This window comes from Thunnus maccoyii, chromosome 22, assembly GCF_910596095.1.
Source record: "Thunnus maccoyii chromosome 22, fThuMac1.1, whole genome shotgun sequence".
Lineage (NCBI taxonomy): Eukaryota > Metazoa > Chordata > Actinopteri > Scombriformes > Scombridae > Thunnus > Thunnus maccoyii.
In genome coordinates, this window is record NC_056554.1 from 3,560,667 (window position 1) to 3,578,219 (window position 17,553).

General features: G+C 38.8%; 1 protein-coding gene and 1 pseudogene across 1 annotated transcript; both read left to right on the forward strand.

Moving 5' to 3' along the window:
* The first annotated feature begins 1,563 nt into the window (after positions 1-1,563).
* LOC121889549 lies at positions 1,564-3,890 on the forward strand (annotated as a pseudogene).
* A 9,510-nt stretch (positions 3,891-13,400) lies between these two features.
* On the forward strand, positions 13,401-15,690 carry LOC121889544 (L-selectin-like). Its single transcript, XM_042401582.1, has 3 exons — positions 13,401-13,459; positions 14,315-14,689; positions 15,235-15,690. The coding sequence occupies exons 1-3, from the start codon at positions 13,420-13,422 to the stop codon at positions 15,639-15,641; spliced, it is 822 nt and encodes a 273-aa protein (XP_042257516.1). The 5' UTR covers positions 13,401-13,419; the 3' UTR covers positions 15,642-15,690.
* Positions 15,691-17,553: the final 1,863 nt, after the last annotated feature.

Here is a 17,553-nt window from a genome sequence, read left to right on the forward strand (position 1 = left end):
TGTACTATGCTGTCTTTTACTGTCCTGTGGTGCTTCATTACTCCCACAGCAGTTTACTTTCAATTGCAAACAACTACCTGCATGCTGCCATTAGCTGTCTAATTTTTTCCCTCTGTGTATGTGTGTGTATGTGTGTGTGTGTGTGTATATGTGTGTGTGTGTGTGTGTGTGTGTGTGTGTGTGTGTGTGTGTGTGTGTGTGTGTGTGTGTGTTTGTAGTCACTGGTGATGTTGCGACAGACCCAGGAGTCTTCTCCATTCTCCAGCTGTGACACCAGTGACACTGAGTCCTGCTCCCTGCTGGTCAACAGTGCCTCATTGCTCCGTCGGCAGCAGGGCGGCCAGAAGGCCTCACCAGTCCGTGGACACGTCCTCAGGAAGACCAAAGTCAGAGCTCACAATGTAGACTGGGACCAGACTGATGTATAATGGTTTGCAATATACTAGGACAGTTTTTGCAGTCCTGTTTCAACATGAGTCCCCTCATGCACAAAGTTCATGAGGACATTTTCCCACTTTGAGTGGAATTAACACATCGTCTTATCACCCAACATCAGTGTTGGATCTCACTAATGCTCTTGTGGCTGAATGGGAGCAAATCCCTGAAAATAATAATTACTAATTTTTACTATATTTTTTATGACCAGTGTAGTACCTGTAGTACTGGAAACTGTGTTAAGTCACAATAACTAGTATATGAATCAGCAAATAGGGAAAGAAGAACATCACACTTGCGGCAGCAATGCCACGCCAAGCTGTGTGTCAGGGTGGAGAGAGGAGGAGAGGAGGAGCAGTGTGTCAAACACAACACACTAGAAGTGAAGCTATTCTATCTTTTTCACTTTTGGATAAAAATAAGTTTGTGTTTGTGGTTTGAACATTTAATCCACTACAAACTCCCCTTTAAATCATTGAAATGTTTTATCTTGTACATTATTCATATAGTGTTTGTGGCTGCAACTTTCCTGGTAGCTCATCTCTGTGAAGCACATTGTGCTTCCTCCTGGAATGAAATGTACGATATAAATAAAGTTTTGTTTGCTTTCTTGATAATGTCAAAGTCAAATCCATGTAAATGTGGAGCATGCAAACTAAGTGTGTCTCTCTCTTTGTTTGTCTTGCAGGAATGGGAGCAGAAGAACAGCACATTAACCTCTCAACTCCTCACATCAGTCTCATGTTATTTCCTTTTTCTTTTTCTTTTTAAGAAATTGTGTTTATATTTATTTAAACTGTTCATACAGTCTGAGAGCGTGTTGAGGACACAAGCATAGCATTCACATGAACCAGAACAAGTTGCCTGTTTTAGTAAACTGTAAGTACCACAACATACAGAAATAGCAACCTTTTGAAACTTTTATACTATGGAGCATGTTTAGCGCACAAACTTTCTTCTTCAAGCAACCACCAGTCTCTTTGTTTCCTTTTCACTCAAATTCTGATTCTGTTTTACTTACTATATATTTGTGTATGTGTATATATATATATATATATATATAGAGAGAGAGAGAGAGAGAGAGAGAGAGAGAGAGAGAGAGAGAGAGAGAGAGAGAGAGAGCTTGATGACCTCAAAATCTTGCTGTCCAATATGTATCAACATGCCACAACCTGAGGGACAGTGAATGACCCAGACACACACACACACACACACACACACACACACACACACACACAAATACATGCATAAGATCATAAGAAGAATACTCTGTGGGTACATGCCAATGTTTTGGAGACAAACATTTACATATGTGATACTTTTTGCATACAGAATGCAACAGACCAGTAACTTTTGCCCCTAACAGAGAAGAGAAGCTGGTGTTGTATTTGACTAGATTTGCCTAACAACAGCTAATATAGAGGCAGAGTTTCCTTTTAAGAGTAAACATCGACACACAGAGACCTCAGAGCAGCATCATGATGGAAAGGATTTTGTTCCTGTATCTCTCAGGTCAGTGAAATATTTAAAGGTATAATATGTAATTTTTCCACATTCTAATGTCTAAAAATGACTAGACCTTTGTTATATATTTTGTTGAGTTGTGTTCAAACCCAGAGAAATCTGTAATTTCACTCAAGGTAAGGGTCCGTTTCATTTGATTAGCAATTAATAGCATCATATCCCCTTTTTGCGTACGTCAGTGTTTTTGTTGTCTGGTAGAAGCTGTCATGAATTGAATTGTATCTTGTTTTAAGCCACATTTTTATGATACATTTTTTAGACCTTGGTTTTAGATCTTTTAATTGGATAAAGGATTTCAGTCATCAGACGTATTATTAGTATTATATAGTAAAATTTCATTTTACTGTAATAATTACAAAATGTTAGAGTCACCTTACATGTAAAAAAGTGGTGTTTTCCTCACAGGCTGGTCCATCTTCTCCACATGTCGTCTCCATCAGTACCACTTTGTTGCTCAACGCATGAATTGGACTGAAGCTCAGACCTACTGCAGAGAGACATACACAGACCTGGTCCCCATTGAAAACACTGAAGACATGAACCAACTCATCAACACAGTTTCATCTGCTGGTAATAACAGTCAAGTCTGGATTGGCCTGTACAGAGTCATTGATTGGAAGTGGTCAGATGGGTACAGAGGGAGTGGAGCTGAATATAGGAACTGGGCATCCAATCAACCAGATTTAAGGGCTGATGAATTCTGTGCAATGACTGGAGATAGTCGTCACTCATGGTACGATTATTATTGCTCACGTGCATATGATTTTGTCTGTTATAATGGTAAGTACCCAGCTAAGCATCATTTCTTCTCTAATAATGATTACATTGAAGTTCAGAACTTTAAATCAAAGATTCATTTTCCTCAATAATTTATCTGCAGGAACACAGCTGGATCCTCAATTTGTTTTTGTGAATCAAGAGATGTCTTGGTTTGATGCTCAGAGGTACTGCAGGGAGAACTTCATAGACCTGGCCACTGTGAGGAACGACACTGAGAACCGGGAGGTCAAGAATTTGGTGCCCAGTGGAGACTGGGCATGGATCGGCCTGTACAGAGATCCTGGTATTAACTGGTCTGATGGCAGTGCCTACTCGTTCACCAATTGGAGTGGTTCAGTTTCAGGATCACTCAGATCGGTAAAAATGATGTGTGGTGTGCAGGAATCAAACCAATGGACATTTATGTCCTGTGGAGAGAGATTTCCATTTGTCTGCTACAGCATCCCTCCTAGTGAGTGGTTTACTGTCCTTCAGTGGAAGCCAGAGAATGCTGCATAACTTTAGCATAAATCATGTTTGAATGTACATGAAAAAGTGTAAATATCACAGAACTAATATGACAGCAAATTAATGATTTATTTCTCCTCTCATTCTGTGTCTCAGTACCAGTAAAGAGGCGGGTAGTTAAGCTGAGGATGAAGGTGCAGGACTCCTCTGTGGATCTCAATGACCCTGCTGTGAAAGCAAACATCCTGAAAAAGGCAAGTCTCCAAAATCCAGACTGGGTTGGGGGCTGGGGGTGTCTCAAACAGGTCTAGAATACTTGTTTACATGCTTATTCTGCTTGATGTGTTTTGCCACTATGAAGTTTGATTATATCTAAAAACCAATGGGGGGTTTTAGACACAACAACAACAACAACACAATAGGGGGGATGAATGTTTCAAAATGGCTTCCATTTGTGTTTCCCAGTTCCAGGACAGACTGAAGGAGCAAGGAGTGAGTGGAGTCACCCTGAAGTGGAGAGAACAGCCTGATGGGAAAGTCTTCCACAAGGAGGGAAAAGAAGAGAAGAAGAAAAAAAGAAAGAAGACTGAGCTCTGAAATGAAAACCCAGCTTTACTTATCTGTAATCCATGTTGAATGTTGATTCTCTATCTGCTAACAATATACTATCATCAGCTTAACCGTAACCTTGACTACATCCTGTATAGAAGAGCTTTATCTTTCCTCATCAATATTACTGTGTGAAGTGTTTCAATCAAAGTCACTTTTATTCCAAATAAAACATATGAGATGAGTCTTTGGCTTCAAGTTTACAGTGTGTGAACCAACCTGATAAAAGCAACAGACACACAGTTATGGCAGTGATTTATTGCAGAATAATAAAGTAATCTAGGTGATAATGGGAGCACTGGTAGTCAGCAAAGGCCTTCCATCCAAACTTTTGAAATCTGTCGACTTCTGTTGCTGCACTCAAACAAAAACACTTTAGCAAAAGGCAAGATTACTAAGAAAAGACACAACTGACAAATGTATCAAAAAGTGTGAGTATCTTATATAGATAATATGATATAGGCTGATAATATAGGCTGACACAGCAAAATCTATCCACTTCACATTCCCTCCATGACAGCCAGTGGAGGAAGAAGTTTTTACATCGTTTACTTCAAAGCAGCAATACTACAATATAACATAAGTATGATGAGTAAAACGTAGTAGAAGTATAACAAGTGAAAATAGTGGTTGTGCAGTGATGTTAATATGACATTATTAGATTATTAATACTGATGCATCAGTGTGTGAACAACATTTTATTGTTGTAGCTGGTTAAGGTGGAGCTAGTTTGAACTACTTTATATACAGCAAACTTAACTGTAGGTAGTTAAGTCCAGTGGTTCCCAACCTAGGGGTTGGGCCCCTCCAAAGGGTCCCAAGATAAATCTGAGGGGTTGTGAGATGATTGATGGGAGAGGAAAGAGGTTAAAAGACAAATGAAACACTGGTTTAATCTTTAATGTGTTGTATTTCATATCACGAGTGTTTTTATGTTAAATAAAATATTCTGTACAGTAACTAGTGACTATAGGTGTTAAATAAATGTATAATATTTCCTCAAATATTGTGGAGTATAAGTGGCTAAAAATGGAAACATTCAAATAGAGTACAAGTACCTCAAAATTGTACTGAAGTACAGTATTTGATTAAATGTGCTTAGTTTGTTGTCAGATGAAGACAGGAACATGTCATGTGACTGAGCACCTCTGTTATTTTACACACCATTGGACAAACTATGTGCGCCTACAAACATGGTTGTGAACGTCACACCAAACCTCTGTAAATATGTCAGGTCTAAATAATTACACACAACTAAAGAATATACAGATACATAGTGGGAATATAGTGAATTATCAATGACTGCATGAGCACATACTGTGTTTCATATTGCATACATGCTGAGTTCTCCACGTATCTGTGTGTGAGAATTAAAATGCAACACTGCACTCTTGTGTTTGCATGTGTGTATTGTTGGCTTCAAAGTGAGAGTCTAGTAAATGTGGGAACAAAGTGAGAGACAGACATGTAAAACAAGAGGGGAGGATGTGATTTGTTGTTGTAGTTTTACTGAACTACAGCTGATTGCATGTTACCCTTTAGAAATAATCTCACTACCATAGGATCATTAAAATGGTTTGCTTGACAAAACATCTGAAATATCTTCATTTTAGAGGAGTCATTGAACCTCTCCTGTATTTCTCTCTTTGTTGGTAATGATTTACTGAGTCCTATTGCATTTCCACATGAGATGCTTGAGAGAATTTGAGGAAGACAGATAACAGAGAGAGAAAATAAAACATGTATTGAGTTCAGTAAAGTGACTTATTTGGATGTAGTTTGGTTAAACTAAGAACTTGTAGTTTTGTATTGATTTGCAGCCTTGTAACATTTAGATAGGAGCTGTGTTAAGTGGCCTTTTTTGACACAAATGATAATGATGTAATAACAAACAACTCATCTTAATCTGGTTTCTTGGAGAGTGGATGTCACCCTTCGGTGATGAATCCTTCCGTGACCATGAACCTGGGAAGAATCTCCTGTGTGTCTGACACAGTTAGAGTGTAAGGTTGATAACAGAGATGGGGGGAGAAATTACTCACCTTGCGCAGCATTTCTGGGGAAGAAACTCAGGCACAGCGCAGATGAGTGGAGGAGAAAGCACTTGCTGCCAAACGGGCTGCCTGCATGAGAAAGATGTAAGATGAGAGGCCAGACAAGAACGAGCAACAGACATCGTTTTTACCTTTATTTATCTCACCTGAGATGGGGAGACAGAAGCAACCCCCTCCCCAGTGTGGTGCCTCTAACACCTGGAACACACAGCCTACCTTCACCTGAACAGTGTGTGTGCACCGCTGAACTGCTGCGGCTCGCACACCCGCAGTGTCCACACAGACAGCGTTGCTAACAGAATGTTTCATATCATTTCATTTGCATTTAGTTTAGATAGTAAAAGGTTAAGAAGTGTGTGCTAACTCTGAGGGGCATGGTGGGGTCAAGTTAGGTCTACTAGTTAGCTCTCACAGCATTGTTATCTTCACTCTTTATTATTTCTTTCTTTATTTATTTATTTATTATTCTTCCGTACATTTTTTGACCAGTAACTGCTCCTACATACTTTCAGCTACAAAAACCATTGATATATCCAAACATTAAGCTTTTTTCAGATATTTTTACATTTTTACAATGTAAGTGAATGGCAGAAAATGACACACATACATGCATACTGTCCCACGTACTGTACATAATAATAATAATAATAATAATAATAATAACTTTATTTGTATTGCACCTTTCATAGAAGATATGCAGCTCAAAGTATAAACTGTACATATTGTACATACATACTGTACATACATACATACATGCTGTACATACATAGATATATACATGTTGTGTCTGTACATGCGCATACAGTAACACAAACTGACATAGAAACACACACACATACTAACACACACATGACTGACACATAAAGACAAGAATTGTTTTTTCTGTCTTTATGAAGACTTTTATTCACACACACACACAAACTGTTTTTTCTATCTTTATCAGGACCTTTACTGACAAACACACACACACAAACTGTTTTTTCTATCTTTATGGGGACCTTTACTGACAAACACACAATGCGTTTCAGTTAAAATCAGCTTTTTTTTTAAAAGCTGTTATCAGAATTGCTTCAGCAATTTCTTTAAGCTTTCAGCTTCCAATGAATTTCACCCTTCATCATTCACAGCTGCTTGCAGAGGCAGCAGTGGTAGCAGTAGCTGGCAGCAGCAGCAGCTGACAGCCTCCAGCTCTCTTATGCATCCATCTTGTTGGTTATACTGATTATTTTACCAGTTAAACCCCCGCTGTCATCGCTGCAAGTGAAGAAAATCCCTCCAGATGACACCAAATTCCTCAAACAGGCCAAACACACTCAAACAAACCTCCATACTAACTGTCAGGAGGGAAACTCACAACAAATAAGGAAAATAACACCAAATCTCAGTCTGGAAGCAGGTAAATCAACAGGCAGACCAAAGTAAAAGATGGTGAACATGGAGGTGAATGATAGTCCTGGTTAGGGGTGTAACGGTACACCAAATTCATGGTTTGGTATGTACCTCGGTTTTGAGGTCATGGTTCGGTACGATTTCGGTACAGCAGGAAGAAAAAAGAAAGGTAGAAAATACCATTTTGGTCTTTCATTTTAAAAAATGTAAACATCCAACAATGGCTCATTGACTATAACTATTACTGAAGCAGTTTAGTTTTGCTGCTGTGGAAAACAGAAAACAACCTTTATGTTTCTTGCAAGGAGTCAGGACACCTGCTGACAGCTGTTTTATGTTGATTTATGGTCTAACTGTATATAAAGTAATTCAAACTAGCTCCACCTCCAGTAGCTACAACTGTAGCATGCTGCTGACAAACTGGTGCTTCATATTAATAATCTAATGATTTAATATATAATAATATATCAGTCAGAGGGACCAAACCACTACTTTTACTTTAATACATTATAACTAAATGTTTCTCTCTCAGAACTGGTTCTTACGACGTGCTGTCTGAACACGTCAGAAATCAAATAGTTGTTCTGAACGACGAAAAATGAACAAACGAAACGAACGAAAAGCCAACCATCACAGAGAGGGGAGGGGGACATGGTATTGTTTCATTAAGGAGATAAAGGCACATATTTTAATGGTAGTGTTGCACTTGGTCAGTATTATGGGTCACTTGTTTGTCATTCTGATGGCAGGGTAACCCAGGCTACCTTGGCTAAGCTGGCTAAAATACCAATGAGTATGTTAGGAACTCATGCTCTAGAGTTATTGTTCCTTATGTCGGACTAAGTGGATTATTAAACTATTTTGACAGTAATTGTCAAGGTCACGGAGCGTATTCTTCGTACAACTGGATGCACCGAACCGTAATGTCTGTACTGTGACGATTCAGGACGAATACATGTACTGTTATACCTTTAGTCCTGGTGTAATTAATGACAGCTTAAGGCTGTGGCTGGGAGTTCAGTGGGTTTCTGGGCAGTTCATGTCTTACCAGTGTCCTGATAATCAAGGCTATGCTCTCTTTTTATTTTTTCCCACATGTTGGTTTGGGGTCTCGCTGTCCTGGAGAATCTTACCATCAGATTTCACGGGGAATGCAGCATCACACACAGGGTCTAAGGGCTCTAAAGCTCAGATTATTAGAGTGGGGGTTCAATAGCATTTTATTCAAACCTGAATCCAGTATGCAATTTATTTTGATTTAACTTTTAAGAATAGTAAGTAACAACCAACATTTTTTCAAGTTTCCTTTTTGCCAGAATTTTGAAGTTTGCTAACAGCATTGTGGATCAAGTCTTGAATAGAGAGAAAGTTTTTTCATCCCTCTTTTCATCTATGTATTGACTAGTCACTTAGTTTCTTTGGTAAAACATCTACAGTATGAGACTGTTAAATTTGTTCAGAAGACACATGTTTTGTGTTGGAGTAAACAGACATTAGCAGTTTGAAGCTATAGCTCTCACAGTCATGTTGTTTAATATGAAAAGAGTCTTAATTTACCCAATTTCAATTCAGAGCAAATTCATCTTAGTTATGTGAAGGTCAGTTGAATGGGATTATCTAAAGTTTGTAAAATACATGGCTGTCAAACTAGAAAGAGTTTCTTCTGACTTCCTGTGCATTAACATGTGTATCCAATCCAGAGCAGAGTACCTGATCCTCGTCTTTATGATTTCAACACTGGCAGCACAAACACAAACAGGCAGATGACTCAGCAGTTTCATCATTTTTGGACACCAGCCTCTTGCATTCAGTTTCTTCATATCCAGTCGTCATTTTACAGATGTGGAGCAGTGTAAGTACAGGAAGAACTGCATGGAGGCCGACGCCAAGTGGCTGCAGGCCAAAGAAGAAGAGCTGATGATTAAGCTGATAAAGAGGGAAGAGCTGATGAAGAAGAAGCAGGAGATCAGGAACCATCTGACTCATCTAAAGAAGGAGAGGAGAGAACTGCGCACTGCTGTGGAGGCTGCTGCTGGTAAAACACATAGACTTCTGTTGAAAAAGTGCTTGTTGTTAAATGACAAAGCTTTATTGTGTTTTAAGATTCAATCCAAAAGTGTTTATAGCTGTTCAAAATTGAAAGTTACAATAATCATAGGACTCTGAAAGATGTGTGGGGAGGGGGTTTCACACATCATATGAAAAAAAAGGTCTCGAATGTGGAAAAAGCTCTCAAACCTCTCCATTCAAGATGTTACCATGTACAAGTTTATTAACATGATAAAAATCCTGTCTCTCTTTCTCCATTAGGCAAACGTTGTCATGGCTCCCTGTCGGAGCGACTGAAGAAGGTGGAGGATGAGTGCAGGCAAAGGGAGGAGGAAAGGGTGAACCCGGAGCTGGAGCTGACGGAGGTGAAGGAGAGTCTGAAGAAGGCCCTGAGTGGAGGCGTCACCCTTGGCCTCACTATCAAACCAAAAGCTGGCTCCTCTGACCTCCAGGTCAGAACAATGAGCTGTACTATGCTGTCTTTTACTGTCCTGTGGTGCTTCATTACTCCCACAGCAGTTTACATTCAATTGCAAACAACTACCTGCATGCTGCCATTAGCTGTCTAATTTTTTCCCTCTGTGTATGTGTGTGTGTGTGTGTGTGTGTGTGTGTATGTGTGTGTGTGTGTGTGTTTGTAGTCACTGGTGATGTTGCAACAGACCCAGGAGTCTTCTCCATTCTCCAGCTGTGACACCAGTGACACTGAGTCCTGCTCCCTGCTGGTCAACAGTGCCTCACTGCTCCGTCGGCAGCAGGGCGGCCAGAAGGCCTCACCAGTCTGTGGACACGTCCTCAGGTAGACCAAAGTCAGAGCTCACAATGTAGACTGGGACCAGACTGATGTATAATGGTTTGCAATATTCTGGGACAGTTTTTGCAGTCCTGTTTCAACATGAGTCCCCTCATGCACAAAGTTCATGAGGACATTTTCCCACTTTGAGTGGAATTAACACATCGTCTTATCACCCAACATCAGTGTTGGATCTCACTAATGCTCTTGTGGCTGAATGGGAGCAAATCCCTGAAAATAATAATTACTAATTTTTACTATATTTTTTATGACCAGTGTAGTACCTGTAGTACTGGAAACTGTGTTAAGTCACAATAACTAGTATATGAATCAGCAAATAGGGAAAGAAGAACATCACACTTATGGCAGCAATACCACGCCAAGCTGTGTGTCAGGGTGGAGAGAGGAGGAGAGGAGGAGCAGTGTGTCAAACACAACACACTAGAAGTGAAGCTATTCTATCTTTTTCACTTTTGGACAAAAATAAGTTTGTGTTTGTGGTTTGAACATTTAATCCACTACAAACTCCCCTTTAAATCATTGAAATCCTGCAGCACATGTTCATCAAGCCAAGTTTTATTTAGACTTTTTTATTTATTCTGACAGGTTTGAGGCTAGAGTAGGCAAGTGCCGAAAATGTTTGTAAAACTAATCTTTTTTGCTCATTTTCTAAAACTATTTTCTTCTATTATTTTCTGTGTTGCACAACATTATGTGCATATTTGATTGAATTTCAGCTGTTTTTCCTCCACAATGTTATTAATGGTTTTTAACTCACATGTATTATTTATGTGTATTTTAATTGTGTTTACTTTTGTCTAATGTTTTATCTTGTAAACTATCCACATAGTGTTTGTGGCTGCAACGTCCCTGGTAGCTCAGCTCTGTGAAGCACATTGTGCTTCCTCCTGGAATGAAATGTACGATATAAATAAAGTTTTGTTTGCTTTCTTCATAATGTCAAAGTCAAATCCATGTAAATGTGGAGCATGCAAACTAAGTGTGTGTCTCTGTTTGTTTGTTTTGCAGGAATGAGAGCAGAAGAACAGCACATAAACCTCTCAACCCCTCACATCAGTCTCATGTTATTTCCTCATTTTTCTTTTTGAGAAATTGTGTTTATATTTATTTTAACTGAGAGTGTGTTGAGGACACAAGCATAGCATTCACATGAACCAGAACAAGTTGCCTGTTTTAGTAAACTGTAAGTACCACAACATACAGAAATAGCAACCTTTTGAAACTTTTATACTATGGAGCATGTTTAGTGCACAAACTTTCTTCTTCAAGCAACCACCAGTCTCTTTGTTTCCTTTTCACTCAAAATCTGATTCAGTTTGGGTTCAAAAAGGTCAAAACCAAGTATTTATTTGTAAATGTTTAAAGGAAATACTAGCTTCCCTTTGTTTATTTATGTTGATGTATTTAAAGTGTTTTACTTACTATATATTTGTGTATGTGTATATATATATATATAGAGAGAGAGAGAGAGAGAGAGAGAGAGAGAGCTTGATGACTTCAAAATCTTGCTGTCCAATATGTTTCAACATGCCACAACCTGAGGGACAGTGAATGACCCACACACACACACACACACACACACACACGCACACAAATACATGCATAAGATATACTATATATAACTGATATATATCAATCTTAATGTTGGAGAAGTACCACTCCATTCTTCAGAGACATGCTGTACCCTCTGGTTTGCAATTTGTGGAGAAGGATTCATACTGCAGCAGGATAATGACCCCAAACACACCTCAAAGCTTTGCAAGAACTACTTGAAGACCAAAGAAGACCAAGGAGTCCTGACTATCATGGACTTTCCTCCACAGTCACCTGACCCCAACCCCATTGAACATTTATGGGGACACTTGAAGACTGAGAAAGCCAAACTTTCTGTGACATCACAAGAAGCTCTTTGGAACATTGTCAAATCCTGCTGGGATAACGAGGCTCATCAGGTTTTCAACAGCCAGCTGGAGTGCATGCTGTCATTAAAGTAAAAGGAGGAAATACTGAGATATTCTGTAATTCATGTACATTTTTCAAAGATTAAAATTTTCACTCAAATTGTTAAGCTGCTATTATCATTTGTAATGAAAGAAATAGTATTACATTCAGAACAAATACAAAATAGAAGTATCTTGACTAGAAGTCTCAGACTTTGGATCCCACTGTACATGTACATCCTTTTTTTTCATTTTCTGGAGTCTCGTCCTGTGTGGAATCTTAGGAAACACTTGTGTTTGTTGGTAATCCAGAGATGATCATCACACTTTCTGCACTTTGCATAAGAAATACAATATATTTGTATGCATCTATTCAACCCTTTAGACTATAAAATGTACTTGTGTCTGTTATTGCCAGTGAGTAGTAGATAGCAAAAACATGAACCAGATCATCATTTTACACAATAAAACATCACCATCATTTAGAATGTCTTAATATTTACACTAACTGCACTAATTATGTCTCGAGGCAACACATAAAAAATCCGTAGATTGTAAAAAATATGGACATAGCCACCGTGATGTCACCCACTGGTTTCTGAAGAGTGGTTTTGGAGCTCATAGTGGGCAGCTCTGGCCGTCACCATCTTGGCAGTGCCTGACTCCGTCTAACTCCTGGCTAATCTAAAATGTGCAAAGAGGAGGAGCTGAGGCAGACTGAATGAAGCCTGGTTGCTGAAACAAGCCACCTAGCGGCTAGTGACCTGTCACTCAAAGTGGCCACATCCTTGATTATGCATAACTTTACAGCTTAATAAAATTTAAACAGGCGTGTTATGAAAAAAAATCATCCCCTGTACAGTTGTCATGAAAGGGGAAATTAGCTATAGAGACCAAAACCGTTTTTTGTACCAGGCTGTAAACATGTTTATTTCTGCTGTAAAGTTGGGCATTTTAACATGGGGGTCTAAATAGTCCCAATGAAAACTGAAGGCAGAAATCTCAGAAAAACATAAAGACAAATACAACTGAAACTCTGCACACTAGATACGACTGGAGGTAAGTGAGAAATAAAATATATATATTTTGTAGTTGAGATGAATTGATCCCTTCAAATCAACACCTTTGCACACGACCAAAGTGTGAATCTGAAAAAACAGCCTCAAAAATACTCTGCGGGTACTTGTACAATGTTTTGGAGACAAACATTTCCATATGTGTAAATACTTTTTGCATACAGAATGCAGCAGAACAGTGACTTTTGCCCCTAACAGAGAAGAGAAGCTGGTGTTGTATTTGTCTAGATTTGCCTAAGAATAAGCTAAGCTAATTCCTTTCAACAGTGAACATCGACACACAGAGACCTCAAAGCAGCATCATGATGGAAAGGATCTTGCTGGGTGTCCTGTATCTCTCAGGTCAGTGAAATATTTAAAGATAGAATATGTAACTTTTCCGCATTATACTGTTTAAAAATGACTAGACCTTTGTAATATATTTTGTTGAGTTGTGTACTTACATCATCCCAAATGCTTCCAGCAATGTTCATACCCAGAGAAATCAATAATTTTAATCAAGGTAAGGGTCTGTTTCATTTGGTCGGCAGTTAATAGCATCATATCACCTTTGTATGTATGTCAGTGTTGTGGTTGTCTGCCAGAAGCTGTGAATAATTGACTTTTCAAGCCACATTTTTATGATACACTTTTTAGATCCTGGTTGTTTTAACTATATCTTTTGACCAGATGAAGGATTTTAGTCATCGGATGTTTGGATCTTAAGTTATCAGAGAAACAAGCTGAGCAAACATTAACAGCAGCTCAGCTCACAGCCCCTCTGGACGTCTTGTGTCTGCTAAACAGTGTGGGAGAAACACTAATTTTTAAGGTGAAACTGCTTTATTCAGTGTTTTTACTGGTTTCAATCAGCGGGTCTGTTTGTTTTGGAGAGGAGTAGACCTCTGTGGATAATTTGGCTCCTGGTAAAAACCTCCTGAACGATGAACACTGAAGGAATCCTAACCGGGAGAAGCTCACTGCAATGACTGCAATTGTAGTTGTTTCATGATGAAGACAACAACTCCCATGATCCCACACTACTTCATTATGTCATCAAACTGTATTTCATTATTGTTTTAATTAAGAGACCACTAGCAGCAGAAATGACATATTGTGTGTAAATAATGTCTAACAGTGTTTATTATTTCATTATACTGTGATACTCAAAAATGTTAGAGTCACCTCATATGTTAAAAAGTGGTGTTTTCCTCACAGGCTGGTCCATCTTCTCCACATGTCGTCTCCATCAGTACCACTTTGTTGCTCAACGCATGAAGTGGACTGAAGCTCAGACCTACTGCAGAGAGACATACACAGACCTGGTCACCATTGAAAACACTGAAGACATGAACCAACTCATCAACACAGTTTCATCTGCTAGTCAGGTCTGGATTGGTCTGTACAGTAACATTGATTGGAAGTGGTCAGATGGGTACAGAGGGAGTGGAGCTGAATATAAGAACTGGGAAAATCTTGATGACAATGAGCCAGACTTTTACGGGGGTAAGCAGTTTTGCGTGAACATTGGAAACAGTGGAAGATGGTGGGATGATGGTTGTGCAATTGAATATCCATTCATCTGTTATAATGGTAAGTAACAGCAAAGCCTGTTTTCTTTCTTTAACCTGCATTAACAGATTTTTTGGCCAATTGGGAGCAGTGGAAAGATGTGATGAACACAACATTGTTGTTGCTTATTTACACATCCAGAAATTGTGGAGCAACATTATCAAGTCCAATATTCACTCTCTGTCAGTTCTGTTTTTGCTCTCTACCAACTCCTGAGGGAAATATCTGGCTCTTTAGCTGCTAAATGTTCCACTATGTTCACCAGCTAGTTGTTAACTGTGTGTGTTTGCAGCTTGATGCTGAGCAGGTAGTGTACAGTGAGTTTTTAGAACCAGCTGTGGCAGAAAACAACACTGTGAGAGCGCTGAGAGTGTATAAAGCTTTGTAAAGCTGAGCTGCAGTCTGGTGATAATTCTCTGTAGGTTCATCACTACGAGCGACATGTCTGACATTACATGTTATCATTTGATACATTGTTAACATGAAAATATTGATTATAGCTGCTTTAACATTATTTAGAAACTCAGTATATCAACAATTCCACTCACCCCCCAAACTAACCACAGGAACACAGCTGGATCCTGAATTTGTTGTTGTGAATCAGAGTATGACCTGGTCCAATGCTCAGAGGTACTGCAGGGAGAACTTCATAGACCTGGCCACTGTGAGGAACAACACTGAGAACCAGCAGATCCACAACTTGGTGCTGACGAAAGACTGGACATGGATCGGCCTGTACAGAGATCCTGACTCCTTCCTTTATAACTGGTCTGATGGCAGTCCCTACTCACTCACCACATGGGGTGATAAACATTCAGTTTCAGGATCACTCAGATCGATGATGTGTGGTGTGCAGGAATCAAACCAATGGACATTTAAGTCCTGTGAAGAGAGATTTCCATTTGTCTGCTACAGCATCCCTCCTGGTGAGTGGTTTACTGTCCTTCAGTGGAAGCCAGAGAATGCTGCATAACTTTAGCATAAATCATGTTTGAATGTACATGAAAAAATGTAAATATCACAGAACTAATAGGACAGCAAATGAATGATTCATTTCTCCTCTCATTCTGTGTCTCACTAACAGTAAAGAGGCAGGTAGTTAAGCTGAGGATGAAGGTGCAGGACTCCTCTGTGGATCTCAATGACCCTGCTGTGAAAGCAAACATCCTGAAAAAGGCAAGTCTCCAAAATCCACCCTGAAAGTGTTACAAACAGTTTCAAGGTGACATATGTGGGAGCAGGTGTGCAGGTGTAGAAAGAGATTTTTATGCACCCACAGAAACCTCAGTAGTGCAGAACAGAAAGCAGCCATGACCTTTGATACAAAAGAGATAATTATTAATTAATTAAACTATTGATCCTTTTGTGATCTTGATATAACAAATGATTATTCCAGTGTGATAATAATAGGCTTTATTTTCTTGTGACTGTACAATCATTATCTCATGATCACATGAAATGATAAAAACTGTCTCCACATGTTCATGGAAAATTTCCTTCGTAAATTGTTTTTGCCTCTTAAGAGAAAAGTCCACACCAACTTCTCCCATAAATTATTTTAAGATCAGGATCATAAAACAATAACACAAAGGTTTATCATGTGATCACAAGATGTTTTCAAGATGGTTTTCATTTGTGTTTCCAGTTCCAGGACAGACTGAAGGAGCAAGGAGTGAGTGGAGCCACCCTGAAGTGGAGAGAACAGCCTGATGGGAAAGTCTTCCACAAGGAGGGAAAAGAAGAGAAGAAGAAAAAAAGAAAGAAGACTGAGCTCTGAAATGAAAACCCAGCTTTACTTATCTGTAATCCATGTTGAATGTTGATTCTCTATCTGCTAACAATACACTATCATCAGCTTAACCGTAACCTTGACTACATCCTGTATAGAAGAGTTTTGTCCTTCCTCATCAATATTACTGTGTGAAGTGTTTCAATCAAAGTCACTTTTCTTCCAAATAAAACATATGAGATGAGTCTTTGGCTTCAAGTTTACAGTGTGTGAACCAACCTGGGAGGGAAAAAGAGAGAAAGAAAACTGAGCTCTGAAATTTAAATCCATCTGAAAGCCGTGTTTGATGTTGATTTTTTATCTAATACTTATAAAACACTAGTAGTTATCAGAATAGAGGATTTAACCATTACTTGCTATTTAGATGTGGCTTTGGCTTCAATTGTTTTAGTATAAAAATGGTAATTTCATCACTATTACTCTGTGAAGTGTTTTAATGAAAGTTGATAAATTTCCTGCAGAATAAAACATCTATAAAAGAAACATTTTGGTCCTGAACCCTTCAGCAAAAGGCAACAGAAGCACTAACCAGTGTTTACCAGTACTGAGAAAAATGCATCAACAATATTCATATAGGAAGTCATTACTGTGTAACTGTACCTTTTGAATAAGTCATCACTGGATGAAGACACACAGTATTTTAAATGACAGGTTACCTGTGTGGGAATAAAAGTGCAACACTGCCCTCCTGTGTTTACATGCGTTTATTGCCTTTGAGAACAAAGAGTTGAAAAATTGTGGGAAGCAAAGACAAACATTTGAATTTCATTGAACTCCTGCTGTAAAACACACAACACTGTGTGTGTGTGAATCATAAGTGATGAGTGGACAAAACCTTTATGTCTTTATTTTGTTCATGTGAAAGCCATGTTGGATGTTGATGTCCTATCTACAGTCTGTTTCCTAGAAATGACTTTTAGATTCTACTAAACTGCACCAGCAAATATGTTTAGCAGGAAATGTAATGTTGACCCAGTTATGTTTTCTGTCAACATAATGAGTAAAATGTTCAGTGACAACAAAATATACAATCTTGCAGTACAATATCCACTTGGACTGACTAGTCTACAGCATTACTGAACTTTTTGATGGTTAT

What these genes read in the sequence shown, in the direction of transcription:
- LOC121889544 (XM_042401582.1), top strand. Translation starts at nt 13,420, where the DNA reads ATGATGGAAAGGATCTTGCTGGGTGTCCTGTATCTCTCAG. An exon ending in GGGTGTCCTGTATCTCTCAG is followed by an intron (nt 13,460 to 14,314) that starts GTCAGTGAAATA and finishes TTTTCCTCACAG; the next exon opens with GCTGGTCCATCTTCTCCACA. An exon ending in TCCATTCATCTGTTATAATG is followed by an intron (nt 14,690 to 15,234) that starts GTAAGTAACAGC and finishes AACTAACCACAG; the next exon opens with GAACACAGCTGGATCCTGAA.